The sequence below is a fragment of the Lepus europaeus genome, chromosome 11 (genome assembly GCF_033115175.1).
Source record: "Lepus europaeus isolate LE1 chromosome 11, mLepTim1.pri, whole genome shotgun sequence".
NCBI lineage: Eukaryota > Metazoa > Chordata > Mammalia > Lagomorpha > Leporidae > Lepus > Lepus europaeus.
In genome coordinates, this window is record NC_084837.1 from 25,320,445 (window position 1) to 25,339,479 (window position 19,035).

At 41.9% G+C, this 19,035-nt stretch overlaps 1 protein-coding gene across 2 annotated transcripts in view; it reads right to left on the bottom strand.

Moving 5' to 3' along the window:
- The window catches only part of ATL1 (atlastin GTPase 1), an 82,899-nt gene that overhangs the window by 38,163 nt on the left and 25,701 nt on the right, over nt 1-19,035 (bottom strand). For both annotated transcript variants that reach the window (XM_062205148.1, XM_062205149.1), the window contains exons 3-7: nt 8,367-8,614; nt 4,543-4,677; nt 4,075-4,179; nt 2,408-2,458; nt 302-358 (exon numbers count right to left, since the gene is read on the bottom strand). In XM_062205148.1, coding sequence (XP_062061132.1) covers nt 302-358; nt 2,408-2,458; nt 4,075-4,179; nt 4,543-4,677; nt 8,367-8,614 — 596 coding nt within the window. The remainder of the gene's footprint in view (nt 1-301; nt 359-2,407; nt 2,459-4,074; nt 4,180-4,542; nt 4,678-8,366; nt 8,615-19,035) is intronic.

Consider the following 19,035-nt stretch of genomic DNA (forward strand, 5'->3'; position numbering starts at 1 on the left):
GCTCTGGCTTACAACTACCTTCTACTGTTCCAAGTCTTATTTGTTTGTTTTTAGCTTTTCATGTTTGACAGACTCAACTGTCTTCCATGCGATCACCAGGGTTGAGTTTGGGGAAGAAAAGCTGATGCTGTTGCAGGAATCAGAATATATAGTTCATCTCTTTTTATCTTCCCATTTCTATAGCATCCTTATATTAAATAGCACTAAGCAGGTATTTTTAAATGCTTCTTGAATGAGATAAAACATGAAAGTAATTTGCACACCTGGTGACAGTCTTCAGGAAAATCCAACATTCACTCACCTGAAATGGCTTCAGGAATGTTTCCTCCATTGCCAGCCTGCCATACTCAGTGAAAAGCTACAAGGAAAATCACACACACAAACACACAGAGAGAACTTCAGTGTTCGCAGTAGCACTTGTCTTTCTTCCACTCATTTTTTTCCCTGCTGTAACTGAATACTGTATTATTAAGACTACAAAAATCATTTTCAGAAAATAAGTATCGGATGGCTAAAGCACAGCTACATTAATTGGATGTTTAACAATGAAGCCCATTTAAAAATAAACTTTCCATTTTATCTTTTATAATTTATACCTCATATCTAGAATGCAGGACCTTTTCTTTGTAGAGGAGGAGGAAACTTTAGCCTAACAACCTTTCAAAGCAGAACTCGCACAGAATGGACTTCATAGCCAGAAACTACATAGGGTGCATTTACAGAACTTGTCACCCGAGGAGAGTGAATGGCACAAGGGCCTGGATTATTACCAAGGCATTAGGCTTAAAAGTGGAGAATCAAATATATTGAACTCTTATTTTGTATGGCTCCCAACTGAAATCCTGAGCCACCACCATAAAATGAGGTTTTGTGTTGCTAAAAATGTAAGGCTTTGGAGAACACAGATCTGAGGAGGTGTGTGTGACTGAGCCACTGATGAGTTTTATCCAAATAGGCTGAGTGGCTTTGCCCACAGGAAGTGCCATTTGATATACAAGAATAACAAGCCACCATGGTTCCTGAGAGCCGGGAAGAATGCTCACCCACGGTTTCCTGTCCAGTGTCCCTGGGAAGTAGCTCTCCCAGCACCACAGGGCCTCTCCTGGGAGTGATAAGGGACTGTAATTACGAGGGCCCTGATGAGAGGCATGAAAGGGAGGTCTGGAATGTCGTGACTACAGAGCAGCTGCTCCAGAGACCAGACACTCCTCCCAGATTCATTACTAGCATAATTTGAATGCACAATCATTTCTGGGGAAGGCAGAGGCCTTGTCATCTACAGGAACATGAGGTCATTTCTAAATGACTTCAAGAAAATAGGGCTTACTCAACATCAAATAAAAAATCAGGCCTTTCTCAGAGACTCCTATAGATAAGAAAATAATTGGCTAGGTTATAATACATGCTCAAAGAACTAATTGTCTTATTATGAAAAACATCTAACAATGAATCAGCTGTTGCCTATTTGTCATAAATGATGCTAAGTTTGATGTATATAAATGTTGCTAGAAATGCACTTGGTAGCAATGCTGCACGTGAACTGCACACGGTCTTCCTAATGTCCCGGGTTACCCTGCTTTACACTTTGCTATCTGTTATATTTCCACAATCTGCTTCATGGCTCCTACTGCCAAAATAGAAAAAAACATAAACCAAGTTTCTCTATAAAAAACACAGGAGGAAAACTATCAGAGAAACAACAGACTTTGCTATCTCTGCAAGAGCAACATGAATTAAAAGAGCAGAGAGTGTTAGGGATGCAGCCATCTTGAGACTACAACTGATCTTTTGCTAATGTGAGATTTCATGGCTCTTTAGGAAGTGGATAAACCACTGAGCCCAGTTAGGTGACCCCAGTTTTAATCCTGCTCCACCGCTAATTAGCCCTATGTGTTGGATAAATTGTTTCTTTCTGCCTCATTTTCCTTATCTATAAATTATGAGGGGGTAAAACCAGGTGTTACTGAGGTCTCTGTCAGGTCTAAAACAGAACCTGTGAGTTAGCATCAGGGAGTTCCCCAGAGTCCTTAGCATTTAAGGGTCCACAGGAAAAAGAAAAAAAGCCAGTATCACAGATATTACACTAACAGCAATCAAGTCCTGGACGTCAACACATCAACTTCACAATTTGGATAATTTTAAAGTCAAGTACTTCTTTTCTGATTTGCCATATATTTTCACATATACATAGCTGATGGCAAGTAACTTTAAAGACACAAAGGAATTTAAAAACTTAATCAGAACCAACAAAACCTCGTGGGACCAGAATAAAAACCTGGAAGACTAAAAACCCCTATTTGTTTTTGTTTCTAAATCATTCCTTCGAGTTCTTCTAAGCATGTTCAAGAGATTACCAGATAATACATATATAATAGCAGATAATATATTTAACTATGACTATTGTTACCTGGAGGTGTTGAAGATCATCCTCCTGGACATTCTGGGATAGGTTATACACCTTGATTCAGAAGTAATCAAAATGAGATGATAAGTAACACCATCCTAAGCACTCACTTTGCCATTCTCTAAACATCAACTATCATAAAACTGAAATCTCTTACATACTTACTTAAATGATTTAAGACAATCAGGGAGGAGTAAAGAAAGCTTGAGAGAAAATGAGGAACATATAATGATCGTAATGTTGTTCCAGAAACATAATAGTCCCCTGCTTTGGAATCAGAATGTTCTAATTACTTTATAAGCTAATTTAACAGTCAATAAAATAATCTTTCTTTTAAATAGAGCAAAATAGTAACAATCCACATCTGAACAACCCATATGGAAAATTTTTCAAATATGTTGACTTACTCATAATTAATTATTTTATCTATATCTATGTAAAGCTCCATGACAAGGAAGTTGAGTTCAGAATATCATGCTTACATTGTGATACATATGTATTCTTGCTTCACAGATCACAGCATTGAGATGTCTTTTTTTTTTCTTTGAGGTGAGATAAATATCAGCAACTTCAAAGAAAAACTAAAGATGCTTAATGTTCATATACTGATAGTATACTTCGGATACTTATTTAAATAACATCATTTCTCATATAACAAAAAATTATTAAGGACTTCTAGGATTTTTCTATGAAAATATTCAGAATATTGAAGTCAAATATAAATAGCAAATAATATTTAAAAGGCAAACTCAATCTCATTTTAATTGGTTTGTGTAAATGGCTTTTACTGTTGACTATGAACTCTCATTTTAAAGGCTCACTGAGGAAGCAACCTTCTAAGAGCATCGGTCACAGGTTATAACCACGGCTTTTATTTGAGACTCCTTTGTAATAAACATTGAGCCCATCCTTGCTCTTTCTAGGAACTCCCTCTTGGTGGTCCCACCACACACAGTACCCTGGTGCCAGTCCACTGGCTTCATCGTCAGTCCCTTCTGATTCAGCCTTCCCTTACTCATCCTCACTACTGTGCCTTTCCTGCCTTTTTAAGCTGTAGTACCTTTTTTTAATTGATCTGCTCTGTTTCTTGCTCTAAAAATGGCTTTACGACTTTTATGCAGTATGTTCAGTGGCTATCATAACCTTTTCCACGGACTTCAGGGACAAGTTAGAACATGCACAATAACCTCTAAAATAACACTACAAAAAAGAGAAGGAAATGAGGAAAGGAAAAGAAATGAAAGAAAACATTTTATACAAAGACCTTTACTTTTATAAATGTATATTAAGGTGCCTTAAAAGATACAAACACAAATAAATGTTTTATATTTGGAAACATTTCCATTGGTTACGAAAAATAAAGTTTTACATTTATAAATTTTGTGGTCCAACTACATGCATATAAGATTTAATACTATTGAGTTAATTATATAAATATGAACAATATAATCTTTTCTGATTAAAGCAGTTAATTTGAAAATTGATGAGCCATTAGAAGAGCAACAGAAACAATTTCATTCTTCTAGAAATCACAAGAACTGGTACACTAATTAAGGCATGCTTGATTAAACCATTTTTTTCTTTGTATGACTATCTCATGTATGTAAAAACACATTTATAGTTTTTAGTTACAGAACCATCCATCAAAATGAATTTCTTGTATCTCATACCTGTATTGAGCTGATCATTGTGCTAAGGGCAAATACTGTGGCAGAATCTCTCAAAGTTGACTGACTGTCAAAGGTTCCCTGAGTATCCATCAATAACACTGCAACCTACAGGAAGTGTAAAGGACATGACTGAAATGTTATGGATCATCTTGGCTGTTAGGGTTACCACAACATAAGAACTAAGGCAAACTATTACTGATGAATACTAAATGGGCAATTTCTTACATGTGCCATGAATGCCACAGGGAAGAAAAAACATTAATTAGCCACTGATTATTGTAATGATTTTCACTAGTAACCCAGCAAAATATAACTTAATAACAGAATAATAGCAAATAGTAATAGAAGCAGCAGTAATGAAACAAAGTACAAATATTAGCTTCCAGATCTGCTACAGCATTCTCAAGGCTTTTGAAAAGTGGTAGCTGTTGCAAATAAAAATTCAGTTTTAAGAAGTTTGTCTCATACCTTTTTGCCATCAAGTTTATTGATAAGGAAAATTTCACTCCATATCTGGATTCCTGTGGTCTCTCGTTCAGACCCACCTCTCCATGAAAAGCCAGTCAGCGGTTCATTGTAATCTCCAACCCAATCAACTGATTCCTATAAATTAATAAAGTCTATGATAAGGAACTTGATATACAATATATTTTTTTATCTATTTATTTCTTCTCTAATTTTAGTCAAAAGGAATAACATATGCACAGCTACTGCACTGATGCAATAACTTCAATCATCCAAAAAATTATGATAGAGGAACAATTACTTGTCACATTTTATGCTAGGTTCTGGGGATGCAAAGATTAAAATACATCATTTCAGGCCAGCGCCGTGGCTCACTTGGCTAATCCTCCGCCTGCGGTGCCGGCACCCCAGGGTTCTAGTCCCGGTCGGGGCGCCGGGTACTAGTCCTGGTTGCTCCTCTTCCAGGCCAGCTCTCTGCTGTGGCCCAGGAGGCAGTGGAGGATGACCCAAGTGCTTAGGCCCTGCACCCCATGGGAGACCAGGAGGAAGCACCTGGCTCCTGGCTTTGGATCAGTGCAGCACCAGCCGTAGTGGCCATTAGGGGAGTGAACCAACGGAAGGAAGACCTTTCTCTCTGTCTGTCTCTCACTGTCTCTAACTCTGTCAAAAAAAAAAAAAAATTAAAAACACATCATTCCAGACTAGAGGCAGTGCAGAGCCTAACAGTCAGACTTGCTAACCATTATGATGTAGCATGTGCATGCCAAAATGGAAGTGTACATAAATCAAAAATGGAAGTATAGGAAAATGAATAATTTTACCGTTGGTCAGGTAAGACTTCATAGGAGAGGCAATGTTTCAGCTAAGATTTGAAGAGTATTTAGGAATTTTCCTGGTAAGCAAACTTAAAGAAGGTACTTTGGGAAAGAACAAGGGGGAGGAGGGACACAGCCAGTACTGTGGCGTAGCAGACTAAGCCTCTGCCCGTGGCACCAGCATCCCACATGACCGCCAACTCATGTCCAGGCTGCTCTTCTTCTGATCCAGCTCTCTGTTTGTGGCCTGGAAAAGCAGTGGAAGATGGCCCAAGTCCTTGGGCCCCTGTATGGAGACCCTAAAGAAGCTCCTGGCTCCTGGTTTTGGATCGGCCCAGCTCCAGCCATTGGGGCCATGTGGGGAGTGAACCAGTGATGGAAACCTTTCTCTCTGTCTCCCCTTCTCTCTGTCTGTAACCCTACCTCTCAAATAAATAAATAAATAAGTAAAAATTCTTAAAAACAAAAAGGATGGAGTAGGAACAGGCGAGGGAAAGAGAGAAGGAGGGATAGCAAATTATGTCAAAGCATACACAAATGCTTTGGTATGAAGGTCAGAAGGTGTAACAGAGAGGACAGAGAGATGGCCAGATTCTAAGAGGCCTGTAATGTGTCTAAGGGAGTTAGATTTTTTTATCCTTCAAGTAGTGGGAAGCTATGAAGAAGCAAGGTGAATTATCATCCTAGTGTGAGTAGAAAAATTATGCTACAGGAAGCGAATAGTTAATTAGTAAGGAAAAGAGATGACAGCTATGAAGCACCAAAGTGGGACTTTCCTAAAAGTAAAAATGATGACTGAGGGCCTGACCAGGGCCAGGATGGCAGGGAGGAGTAAAAGGGATTAAAACAAGTGGGATTGAGAATCCAAAGGAAGTGGGAAGAGAAGAAATCCTTAACTGTATAGAGATTGACAAGCAAGTAAGACAAAGACTAGAAAACAGCACTTAGATTTAGCAAGTCATTGATAACCTTGGATATTAGTAGTTATATTTATTATTAAATACTAACTAAGTTATACTTAGATAATTTTTTAGAAAAAGTTACTGGTTTTTGGAAGACTTCATTACATAGTTCTAAAGTCTAAAAGTTAGTATTAACTAAAATGTGATTATAAAACTTTGTGAAGAGGCAGGCATTTGGTGTAGCAGCTAAGGTACCACTTTGGATGCTCGCATTACATGTCTGAGGGCCTGGGTTCAGGTTTCAGCTCTGCTTCCAAAGGAGCTTCTTGCTAATACATACTCTGAGAAGTAGCAAGCAATAGCTCAAGTACTTGGGTCAATGCCACTGATGTTAGGGACCTAGACTGAGTTCCAGTCTCTTGGCTTAGGCCTGGCCCAACTTTAGCTATTGTGAGCATCTGGAGACTGAACAAGCAGATAGAAGAATCTTTCTCTCTCTGTCTTTCCAATAAATGAAAATAACAAGATTTTTAAGAATGAAATGTAGGGAAAGCTTTAAAAAGAAACCACAACTGGGGCTGGGGCTGTGGTGCAGCAGGTTAATTTCCTGGCCTGAAGCAATGGAATCCCATATTGGGTGCCGTTTTGAGAACTGGCTGCTCCACTTCCAGTCTAGCTCTCTGCTATGATCTGGGAAAGCAGTAGAAGATGGCCCAAGTCTTTGGGCCCCTGCACCCACGTGGGAGACCCAGAAGAAGCTCCTGGCTCCTGGCTCCAGATCGGTGCAGCTCCAGCCAATGCAGCCAGTTGGGGAGTGAACTATCGGATGGAAGACCTCTCTCTCTCTGCCTCTCCTCTCTCTGTGTAACTCTGACTTTCAAATAAATAAATAAATCTTTAAAAAAAAAAAAAAGAAACAACAACTAAGGCAGAGAAATTTGGGAGTAGGCTACTTTAATTAACAATTCTGTATAAACTGGTATAAAAGAAAATTTTAATTAAATTTTGTCTTGCTCTATGTATCATTTTAGGCCCTTATAAAAAACTCAGTTTTAGAGGCCTGCACTGTGGCGTAGCAGGTAAAGCTGCCACCTGCAATGCCAGCATCCAATATGGGCGCCATTTTGAGTCCTGGCTGCTCCACTTCCGATCCAGCTCTGCTATGGCCTGGGAAAGCAGTACAAGATGGCCTAAGGCCTTGGGCCCCTGCACCCATGTGGAAGCCCCAGAAGAAGCTCCTGGCTCCTGGCTTCAGATCAGCGCAGCTCGGCTATTACGGCCATCTGGGGAGTGAACCAGTGGATGGAAGACCTTTCTGCCTCTTTCTCTCTGTATAACTCTGCCTTTCAAATAAATAAATAAATCTTTAAAAAAATTTTTTGGGGTTCTTTTATGAGTTGTTTCCTTCCTTGGCTACTACCTCATCAATTTTATTTCTTCTCATCTCTAATACATGATTTCCACTTAAGCAGAGAAACTGTGCCCACTGTTTGAGGACTATTTCCTAAGCATTCTTCTTAGTCTAGAATGCCCCCTCTTCTTCCCTCTCTTGATCCAGGTCTTGCACATCTTCAGAGTCTACCCTAAGTCCCAATACCTCTGTGAAGCTTTTTGTGATAACAGCTGCATACACATGTATGTCCAGTCCCTGAACTACATCAGAAACATATGGATGAGCATTGACTGATGCTATTAAATACTTTGCATGTCTTACTTCTGTCCCCTCAGCCAAACCACCAATTGCCTAAGTGCAAAATCTACACCCTCTTTGGTATTCACCACAATAGCATCCAGTACACTACAGGGTATACAGCAGACAGTCAATAAATACTTCTAACTGACACAGAATTTTAAATTAGTTTAGTAAGTATGGCCTGGAAAAGACACTTGGAATGTAAAAATCAATGAATAAACTGAGATTATTATGAATTAGTATAATAATAAAATTCTTACAACTTGCAGTTAGGCCAGTGAATGAAGACTTAAGATATTTTATGAAATCTAAATCTGAAAAATAATTTTGAGAGATAAGAAAAGTACTAATAGGAAACACAAAGGGACAGAAAGAGAGAAACAAACAAAAAAATCCTTTAAGGTTGCTCTTGCATACCTGGTTGTACATGTATCTCAACATGAAGTCCATCAGGAAGGATTTGCCTTTTCTAAATGCTCCAGCAACAGACACAGCTACGACCTCCTTGTCCCTGACAGCCTCTGAGAGAAGGATCCGATTTAGTGCAGCTTCATCTAACTCAAAGGAGTGGTCGTCTTTGACAATGAGAACCTGCACAGGTCCTGCCTTCTTCACAGGCTCCTCCTCTTCTGAACTCCATTCACTTGTCTTTTCTGAAAATCCACCTGTTGAACAAAGCAAGCAAATAGTTCAACTAGTTATTTCAAAATCTCGATAAATGGTCATGCACCTCTCAAACATCTAACATGTAACATGGGAGCACAGTGGGTTTAGAAATATTCCATTTAATGGGCTGGTACTGTGGCATAGTAGCCTGCAGCACTGGCATCTCTTACGGGCACTGGTTTGGGTCCTGCCTGCTCCTCTTCCGATCCAGCTCTCTGCTATGGCCTGGGAAAGCAGTGGAAGATGGTCCAAGTGCTTGGGCTCCTGCACCTGTGTGGGAGACCCATAAGAGGCTCCTGGCTCCTGGCTTCACATTGGCCCAGCTCTGGCCATTGTGGCCATCTAGGGAGTGAACCAGTGGATGGAAGACTTCTCTAGTTCTCCTTCTCTCTATAACTCTGCCTCACAATAAAACCTTCCCCCCTCCAAAAAAAAAAAAAAAAAAGGAGAAATGTTCATTTTATTTTATTTTTTATTATTTGACAGGTAGAATTATAGACAGTGAGAGAGAGAGAGACAGAGAGAAAAGTCTTCCTTCTGTTGGTTCACCCCTCAAATGGCCGCCACGGCTGGCGCTGCGCCGACCCAAAGCCAGGAGCCAGGTGCTTCCTCCTGGTCTCCCATGCGGGTGCAGGTGCCCAAGCACTTGGGCCATCCTCCACTGCCCTCCCGGGCCACAGCAGAGAGCTGGACTAGAAGAGGAGCAACCAGGACTAGAACCCGGCACCCATATGGGATGCTGGCACCACAGGCGTAGGATGAACTAAGTGAGCCACGGTGCTGGCCCCAGAAATGTTCATTTTAAAGGGTTGGTATAGTGGTGTAGCAAGTGAAGTTGCCACCTGTAACGCTAGCATCCCATATAGGCAGCAGTTCAAGTTCCACTTGTTCTACTTCTGATCCAGCTCTCTGTTTAATGGCCTAAGAAAAGCATCGGGGTATGGCCTGGATGCTTGGGTCCCTGCAACCGTGTTGGAGACCTGGAAGAAGTTCCCGGCTCCTGGCTTACCCCTGGCCCAGCCCTGCGGCCTTCTAGGGGGTGAATCAGTGGATGGAAGATCTCTCTCTCTCTGTACAACTCTGCCTTTCAAATAAATAAACACGTTTTTTAAAAAAGAGAAATGTTTATGCAAGGGCAAGTATTAGCGTCATTCACACCATACCCCAGAAAGACTTAACATTTGGTCTTTCTGATCATCTGACTGTAACAAACAATTTTCTTTTCAAAACAATCTCTAAGTGCAGAGATCTCTTTTTGCTGAGTTAGAAAGAAAATCAAAGTAAAGGACTCTACTTTTGGACCAGGGAATAAAATGGTTTCAGTACATATTTTCTCTTTACCTAAGATATAAGTTTAGTTATATACATAAAGGATACTTGCAATGTTTCTTAAAGCTGAACATAAAAGACAAATACCATATGTTCTCCTTGATCTGTATAATTGACACTTTGAGATGTAATGATTTTGATCAGCCCTTGTCTTGACTGTTGAGGAACAGTGGTTTTTTTCTTTTCTTCATACTATTTGTTGAGCTCTTAGTGTAGGGTTAATCTTATGAGTACAAAGTTAACTGAAAAAATAAGAATGGGAATAGGAGAAGGAGGAGGAAGAAGGGTTAGGAGTGAGGGAAGGAGGGAGGCCTAGTGTGGGATGGGAAGAATCACTGTGTTCCTAAATTTGTATAAGTTAAATGCATGAAGTTTGTGTACCTCAAATAAAATTTTTTAAAAATCTGAACATATATGGAAGGAAATACACAGAAAGGCTTAGAATCAGTTTCTTGAGAATGCTATTAGTCATATTATAGATAAAGAAACTAAAGCCAAAGATGTAACAGCTCGTCCAAGAGAAAGGAATGGAATTTCTGTATCAGGAAGCCTATTATAAGATGCTTTCTTGGGGGTTTTTATTTAATTCTTATAATATTCCACAAGTTTTTATTGTTTATTTTTTGGCACATGAGGAAATTAAGACTCTAATTAAGTAACTTTCCCAAGATCACACTAACCAGGAAGTGATAGATCCAAGTTCACAGACAGTAACTGTAGAGCTAGGACTAGATCATAGGTATCTTTTTTTAAATTAATTTATTTACTCGAAAGGCCGAGTTTAAAGAGAGAGGGAGGGAGAGACAGGATCTTCCATCTATTGGTTCACTCCCCAATGGCTGGAGCTGTCTGAAGCCAGGAACCAGGAGCTTATTCTAGGTCTCCCATGTGGGTGCAGGGACCCAAGTACCTGGGCCATCTTTCATTGCTTTTCCCAGGTGCACTAGCAGGGAGCTGGATCAGAAGTGGAGCAGCCAGGACTCGAACTGGCACCCATATGGGATGCTGGTGTCACAGGCGGTGGCTTTACCCACTATGCCATAACACCAGCCTGTGGATAACAGGTATCTAATCTTTCATCCTAGGGCTCTTTACTGTAATATTCTGCCTCTTTAGTGTAATCAAATAACTTTCAGACAACACATAAATGGGCTAACTTGCTTTCACCAAAATAATTCCTCAGATTAGATATAAGATCTAGCTTCAAACAAACCCTTTAGAAATGCTATGGACTGATATCCCCTCCCTTAAATTCATGTGTCAGGCCCTACTCCCCAGTGGGAAGGTATCTGGGATGAGGCCTTTGGGGTTTAAGTAAAGTTATATTAGGTCATGAGGGTAGAGCCTCCATGACAGGCTCAGTGCCTCTGTAAGGTGACGAAGGGCCCAGAGTCTTTTCTCTCCCAAAGATGAGGACACAGCAAGAAGGCAATTGTCTGTGAACCAGGAGGAGGGTCCTCTCCAAGAGCTGAACCATGCTGGGACCCTGATCTCACTCGGCTCCCACAGCTTCATGTCGTCTATTTGATAAGTCTCAAAACGAGAGAAGAACAAGGCAATCATCTCTCCTGGCATAATTTTAAATAAGTCTTCAGATCATACACGCACACACACATATATAACCCTGACAACTTTATATACATTATAGCTCAATCTCCACAAAATAATGCTACTGAAATACTACAAATCTAACATAGTTTCAGTTCCTCATTAACAGAGATAAACACACTCCAGTTCTTTCTAAACAAGAGTATAAGGCTTATGGAGACTATAGACCATTGTCTATAGTCATGAATTAGAGCTCTAATAGAAATCCAATTTAATTTTTTCTGTATGAGTAACAAAATTTTTCAGAGCTCTATTTATCAAAGCCCCTTCTTTTCTCAAGTGGTATACCAGGATACCTTTGTTGTAAGAGTTCTATGCACACATGAACCAGCTTCTAAACTCTGAATTTAGTCCATTCATCAATAAACCTATGCCAGAACCAATATTCCACTATCCTAATCAAAATAGCTTTATAAAAAGGAATTCTAGGCAGGCGCCGTGGCTCAACAGGCTAATCCTCCGCCTAGCGGCACCGGCACACCAGGTTCTAGTCCCGGTTGGGGACTAGAATTGGAAGGAAATAATTCTCATCTATAAATATGGGCTATCTGTCCATTTATTTTTGGTATTTAATCCTCTTCAGTAAAGCTTATACAATTTGGTATCGTGGGTAAAGGTTCATTTAATTTCTTCCTAGGTACATCATAGTTTTTGTTGCTAACTATGGTTAATTTGTTGCTGTTTTAATTATAGCTTCTAGTTGTTGCTTGGGTAAAGACCTGTAATTGACTTTAACATATTGATCTAGTCTAATATTGAATTAGCTACTGCTACTATTCTCTGTAAATTTTATGTAGATACTTATGGTTTTTTAAAAAAAATTTTTGACAGGCAGAGTTAGTGAGAAAGTGAGAGAGACAGAGAGAGAGAGAGAGAGAGAGAGGGAGGTCTTCCTTTTTCCGTTGGTTCAACCCCCAAATGGCCGCTACGGCAGGCGCGCGAACTGATCCAAAGCCAGGATCCAGGTGCTTCCTCCCGTTCTCCCATGGAGTGCAGGGCCCAAGTACTTGGGCCATCCTCCACTGCCCTCCTGGGCCACAGCAGAGAGCTGGACTGGAAGAGGAACAACTGGGATAGAATCCGGCGCCCCAATTGGGACTAGAACCTGGGGTGCCGGTGCCACAGGCGGAAGATTTAGCCTAGTGAGCCGCAGCGCCGGCCCGATAATTGTTTTTTTAAAGGGAGAAATGTAATTTATCAATAATGACAGTTTTAGTTCCAATTTTTAAATCCTTATTTCTTTTGTCTCTTATATCCTTTATATTATGGGACACTCAAAAAGGGAGAATAAGGGGCTCATGTTCTGATTTCAGAGAGTATAACTTTCTGATTCCCTATTTGGAATTGCATTTGTTACTGTTTGGTTTGGTAAATGCACTTTATCTTATCAAATTAAAAAAGTTTTACATCTAGTGAGCTCAGAGTTATTAGAAGTCACAAAAAGACACAAATTCGTGAAGCGTTCCATATTTAAAAAAAAAAAAAAAGAAGTCACAAAAAGATAATTAAGTTTATCAAATATCTTTTCTGTTTCTGTTGAGATGATCATATGGTTTTTTACCTTTATTTTATCAATGTAGTGAATAATGTATCTTTGTATTTGTGATATGAACCTTTTCCGGGGCAATATCTTATTTACACAGTTATATTCAGTTTGTTTAAATTTTGTTGAGAAATTGCACATCTGTATTCATAAATTAGTTGAGACTAGAATTGTTTTTCCTTTTTCTTTTTGTCCTTTGCTGGTTTTATTATCAAAGTATATAAGTTTTATAAATTTTTTTTCATGAATTAGCATATTCTTTTTTTTCTAACTTCGGAAATAGTTTGTAATAAAATATTATAGTGAACCATTCTTTTTAAAGAATTTTTAATCTATTTTATTTTATTTTATTTATTTGAGAGGTAGAGTTACAGAAAAAGGGAGAGACAGATTAAAAGGTCCTCCATCCGCTGATTCACTTCCCCAAATGGCTGCAACCAAAAGAGCTGGGCCAATCCAAAGCCAGGAGCCAGGTCTCTCAACCGGGGGTCAGGGGCCCAAGCACTTGGGCCATCCTCTACTGCTTTTTCAGGCCAGAGAGCTGGATCAGAAGAGGAGCAGCTGGGACACAAACTGGCACCCATATGGGATGCCAGCACTGTAGGCAGAGGCTTAGCCTACTACGCCACAGCGCCAGCCCCAAGTGAACCATTCTTTGGAACTCTGATAGAACTGACGTGTAAATTATTTGAACCTGGTATTTTCTTCGTAAGATGATTTTTAACTGTTTCCTCAATTTAATAGTTACAATTGTGCTATAGTTACATCAGTATTAATAAAACTTGATATTTCTTCTTGAAACACTTCTGTTTCATTATATCTTTTTAAGATTTTAGACAGTAGATTAGACAGTAGAGTCTAAAATTTCATGTACAAGATCAACAAACATGTAGAAGATTTGAATAGTCCCATTAGCCAACCTGACCTGTCTGATATCTAATAATTACAGAACCACATATTCTTTTTAAGTTCATACGGGACATCAGCTATTAATCATGAAGATTATGTTATGTTCTTTGATCACAGAGGAATTAACAAAAAATTAGTAACAAGAAGATACCTGGGGGCCAGCACTGTGCCGTAGTGGGTAAAGTCACTGCCTTGGACACCAGAATCCCATATGGGTGCTGGTTCATGTCCCAGCTTCTCCATTTCTGAACCAGCTCCCTGCTAATGGCCTGGGAAAACTGTGGAAGATGTTCCAAGAGTTTGAGCCCCTGCCACTCATGTAGGAGACCTGAAAGAAGCTCCTGGCTCCTGGCTTTGGCCTGGCTCAGCCCTGGCTGTTGTAGTCATTTGGGGAGTAAACCAGTAGATGGAAGATCTCTCCCTCTGTGTAACTCTGACTTGCAAATAAAATAAAATACATCTTTTAAAAACAAAGCAAAACTACAAATTAAAAAAAAAATACCTGAAAATTCCTAAATTATGCAATACATTTCTTTTTTCTTTTATTTATTTGAAAGACAGAGTTACAGAGAGAAGTAGAGAAGAGAGAGAGAGGTCTTCCATCCACTGGTTCACTCTCCAGATGGCTGCAACAGCCAGATCTGTGCGATCCGAAGCCAGGAACCAGGAGCTTCTTCCAGGTCTCCCACGTGGCTGCAGGGTCCCAAGCACTTGGGTCAACTTTTACTGCTTTCCCAGGCCATAGAAGAGAGCTGGATCAGAAGAGGAGCACCTGGGACTAGAACTGGTGCCCATATGGGATGCCGACGCCTCAGGCCAGGGCTTTAACCTGCAGCACCACAGCGCCAGCCCCAGTACATTTCTAATAACCTTGATCAAAGAAAAAATTACAAGGCCGGCGCCGTGGCTTAACAGGCTAATCCTCCGCCTTGCGGCGCCGGCACACCGGGTTCTAGCCCCGGTTGGGGCACCGGATTCTATCCCGGTTGCCCCTCTTCCAGGCCAGCTCTCTGCTATGGCCTGGGAAGGCAGTGGAGGATGGCCCAAGTGCTTGGGCCCTGCACCTGCATGGGAGACCAGGAAAAAGCACCTGGCTCCTGGCTTCAGATCAGTGCGATGCGCCAGCTGCAGCGGCCATTGGAGGGTGAACCAGCAGCAAAAAGGAAGACCTTTCTCTCTGTCTCTCTCTCTCATTATCCACTCTGCCTGTCAAAAAAAAAATTAAAAAAAAAAATTACAAAGGAAATTAGAAAATGTCATAAACTGGGGCTGGTGCTGTGGTGTAGTGGGTGAAGCTGCTGCCTGCAATGCCAGTAACCCATGTGGGTGCTGGTTCAAGTTCCAGCTGCTCCACTTCTGATCCAGTTCTCTGCTAATGGCCTGTGAAAGCAGCAGAAGATGGCCCAAGTCCTTGGGTCCCTGTCACCCTTGTGGGAGACATAGATAAAGCTCCTGACTTCTGGTTTTGGCCTTGCAGAGCCCTGGCCATTGGAGCCATGTGGGGATTGGAAGATCTGTCTGTAACTCTGACTTTCAAACAAATAAATAAATCTTTTTTAAAAAGGAAAAGAAAATGTTATAAACTGAATGATCTTGGCCGGCACCGCGGCTCAATAGGCTAATCCTCTGCCTGCGGCACTGGCACACTGGGTTCTAGTCCTGGTTGGGGTGCCGGATTCTGTCCTGGTTGCTCCTCTTCCAGGCCAGCTCTCTGCTGTGGCCTGGGAGTGCAGTGGAGGATGGCCCAAGTGCTTGGGCCCTGCACCCCATGGGAGACCAGGATAGGCACCTGGCTCCTGCCATCAGATCAGTACGGTGCGCCGGCCGCAGCAGCCATTAGAGGGTGAACCAATGGTAAAGGAAGACCTTTCTCTCTGTCTCTCTCTCTCTCACTGTCCATTCTGCCTGTCAATAAATAAATAAATAAAATAAATTGAATGATCTGATAAATCTTCTGATCTATTAATTAGTTTGTTGATGCAGCACAATACTACACGATCTTAATAAAAATATGTCCCTAAAAAGTCATTATACATGGCTGGTGCCATGGTTTACTAGGCTAATCCTCTGCCTGCGGCACTGGCACCCTGGGTTCTAGTCCCGGTTGGGGCGCCAGTTCTGTCCCATTTGCTCCTCTTCCAGTCCAGCTCTCTGCTGTGGCCTGGGAAGGCAGAGGAGGATGGCCCAAATGCTTGGGCCCTGCACCCACATGGGAGACCAGGAGGAAGCACCTGGCTCCTGGCTTTGGATCGGCGCAGGGCACCAGCCATAGCGGCCATTTGGGGGGTGAACCAATGGAAGGAAGACCTTTCTCTCTGTCTCTCTCACTAACTCTGCCTGTCAAAAAATAAATAAATAAATAAAAAGTCATTATACACAATTGGCATTGTGGCATAGCAGTTTAAGCTGCTGCCTGCAGTGTTGGCATCCCATATGGGCACCAGTTCAAATCTCACCTGCTACACTTTTTTTAAAAAAGATTATTTATTTGAAAGGCAGAGTTGCACAGAGAGGAGGAGAGGCAGACAGAAAGGGAAAGAGAGGTCTTCCATTGTTTCACTCCCCAGGCAATGGCCGAAGCTGCACCAATCAGAAGCCAGGAGCCAAGAGCTTCTTCCTGGTCTCCCATGCCGGTACAAGGGCCCAAGGCCCTGGGCCATCTTCTACTGCTTTCCCAGGCCATAGCAGAGAGCTGGATCAGAAGTAGAGCAGCTGGGACTTGAACCGGTGCCTCAACAGGAGTCGGCACCGCAGGTGGCAGCTTTACCTGTTACCCACAGCGCAGGCCCCACCTGCTCCACTTCTGATCTAGCCCCCTGCTAATGTGTCTAGGGAAAGCAACGGAAGATGGCCCAAGTGCTTGGAGGCCCTGCACCCATGTGGAAGACCCGGATGAAGCTCCTGGCTTTGGCCTGGCCCAGTCCCAGCAGTTCAGAAATTTGGGAAGTGAATCAGTGGACAGAAAACCTCTTTCCCTCTCTGTCTCTCTGTAACTCTGCCTTTCAAATAAATAAAATAGATCTTAAAAAAAAAAAGTCATTATACAAGAAGACTTCCAAATTCTTGGGAGATGGTGTTACGATGTAGCAAGCTGTTTGGGATGGTTGCTCCCACAGGGAGGACCAGTTCAAGTCCCAGCTCCTCCACTTCTGACTCAGCTTTCTGCTAATGATCTTGGAGGCAGTGGATGATGGCTCAAGTACTTGAGTCCCTGGCACCCAAGTGGGAGACCAGGATGGAGTTCCTGGCTTCTGGCTATGGGCTGGTCTAGCCATGGCTGTTGTGGGTATTTGGGAAGTGAAGCAGGAAAGGGAAGATACTACCCTCTCCGCCCCATAGCTCTGCCTTTCAAGTAGATAAAAGTAAATAAAATTTTTTTAAAAGGTCACAGAAGGGCAGCATTTAGCCTAGCGGTTAAGATGCCATATCACATGCTTTGGGTCTATTCCTGTCTCCAGCTCCTGATTCCAGTTTCCTGCCAACACAGACCCTGGGAGACAGCAGTGATGGCTCAAGTAATTGGATTCCTGCCACCCATACTGGAGAGCTGAATTGAGTTCCTGGCTCGAAGCTTCAGCCCCAGCTGAGTTTTTTTTTTTTTTTTTTTTTTTTTTGACAGGCAGAGTGGACAGTGAGAGAGAGAGAGAGACAGAGAGAAAGGTCTTCCTTTGCCGTTGGTTCACCCTCCAATGGCTGCCGCGGCCAGTGCACTGCAGCCGGCACACCACGCTGATCCGAAGCCAGGAGCCAGGTGCTTCCCCTGGTCTCCCATAGGGTGCAGGGCCCAAGCACTTGGGCCATTCTCCACTGCACTCCCTGGCCACAGCAGAGAGCTGGCCTGGAAGAGGGGCAACCGGGACAGAATCCGGCGCCCTGACCGGGACTAGAACCCGGTGTGCCAGCGCGGCAAGGCGGAGGATTAGCCTATTGAGCTGCAGCACTGGCCCCAGCTGAGTTTTTAACACTGTGGGTATTTGGGAAATGAACCAGTGGGTGGTTGAGCTCTCTCACTCTCTGTCCTTCTCTCTGCTTCTCAAATAAGTAACCAATAATTACATTTAAAAAGTTTGTGGAAAATGGAATTAAAAGTTGTTTATTTGGGTGCAAAAAGAATTTTGAAATCTGTGCATATAAAAGGTCTTCAAAATTTCACAAAAATGCGTATTATAAAAATACCATGCATGGATTTCAAATTTTTTTTTTTTTTTACTTTTTTTTTTTGACAGGCAGAGTGGATAATGAGAGAGAGAGACAGAGAGAAAGGTCTTCCTTTTTGCCGTTGGTTCACCCTCCAATGGCCGCTGTGGCCGGCGCATCTCGCTGATCTGAAGCCAGGAGCCAGGTGCTTCTCCTGGTCTCCCATGCGGGTGCAGGGCCCAAGGACTTGGGCCATCCTCCACTGCCTTCCCGGGCCACAGCAGAGAGCTGGCCTGGAAGAGGGGCAACCGGGATAGAATCCAGTGCCCCAACCGGGACTAGAACCCGGTGTGCCTGCGCCGCAAGGCGGAGGATTAGCCTGTTAAGCCACGGTGCCGGCCGGATTTCAATTTTTTACACCAAAAAATACTTATCTTTTAAGTCAATTTTTCTGCAGACTCTCTGAAGTACCCTCACATATGAGTATAGTAGAGGAAGCCCTCTTCTAATTATCATTAGCCTTCAGTATTTTGACTCTTCTCTCATAAACTTTGAATCAGCATATCATCGTATTTGTATTGAAATACTGAAAATGTGACACATAAAAAACTTGCTTACAGGAAATATCAAGCTTGAAATGCATGAAATAGTGAAGATGTTTGAAAAATTATCCTCTAGCATGAATATCAAGAAATAAGAAAAAGAATACACATGAAATAAAAAGTAAAGAGAGGGAATACAGACAAGGTTAAAAATCAATGTAGTTGGCACCAGCACTGTGGCTTAGTGAGTTAAGCTGGCACTGCAGGCTCATTCCATATGAGTGCTGGTTCAAGTCTCAGCTTTGCCATTTCTGACCCATCTCCCTGCTAACGTGCCTGGGAAAGCAGCAGC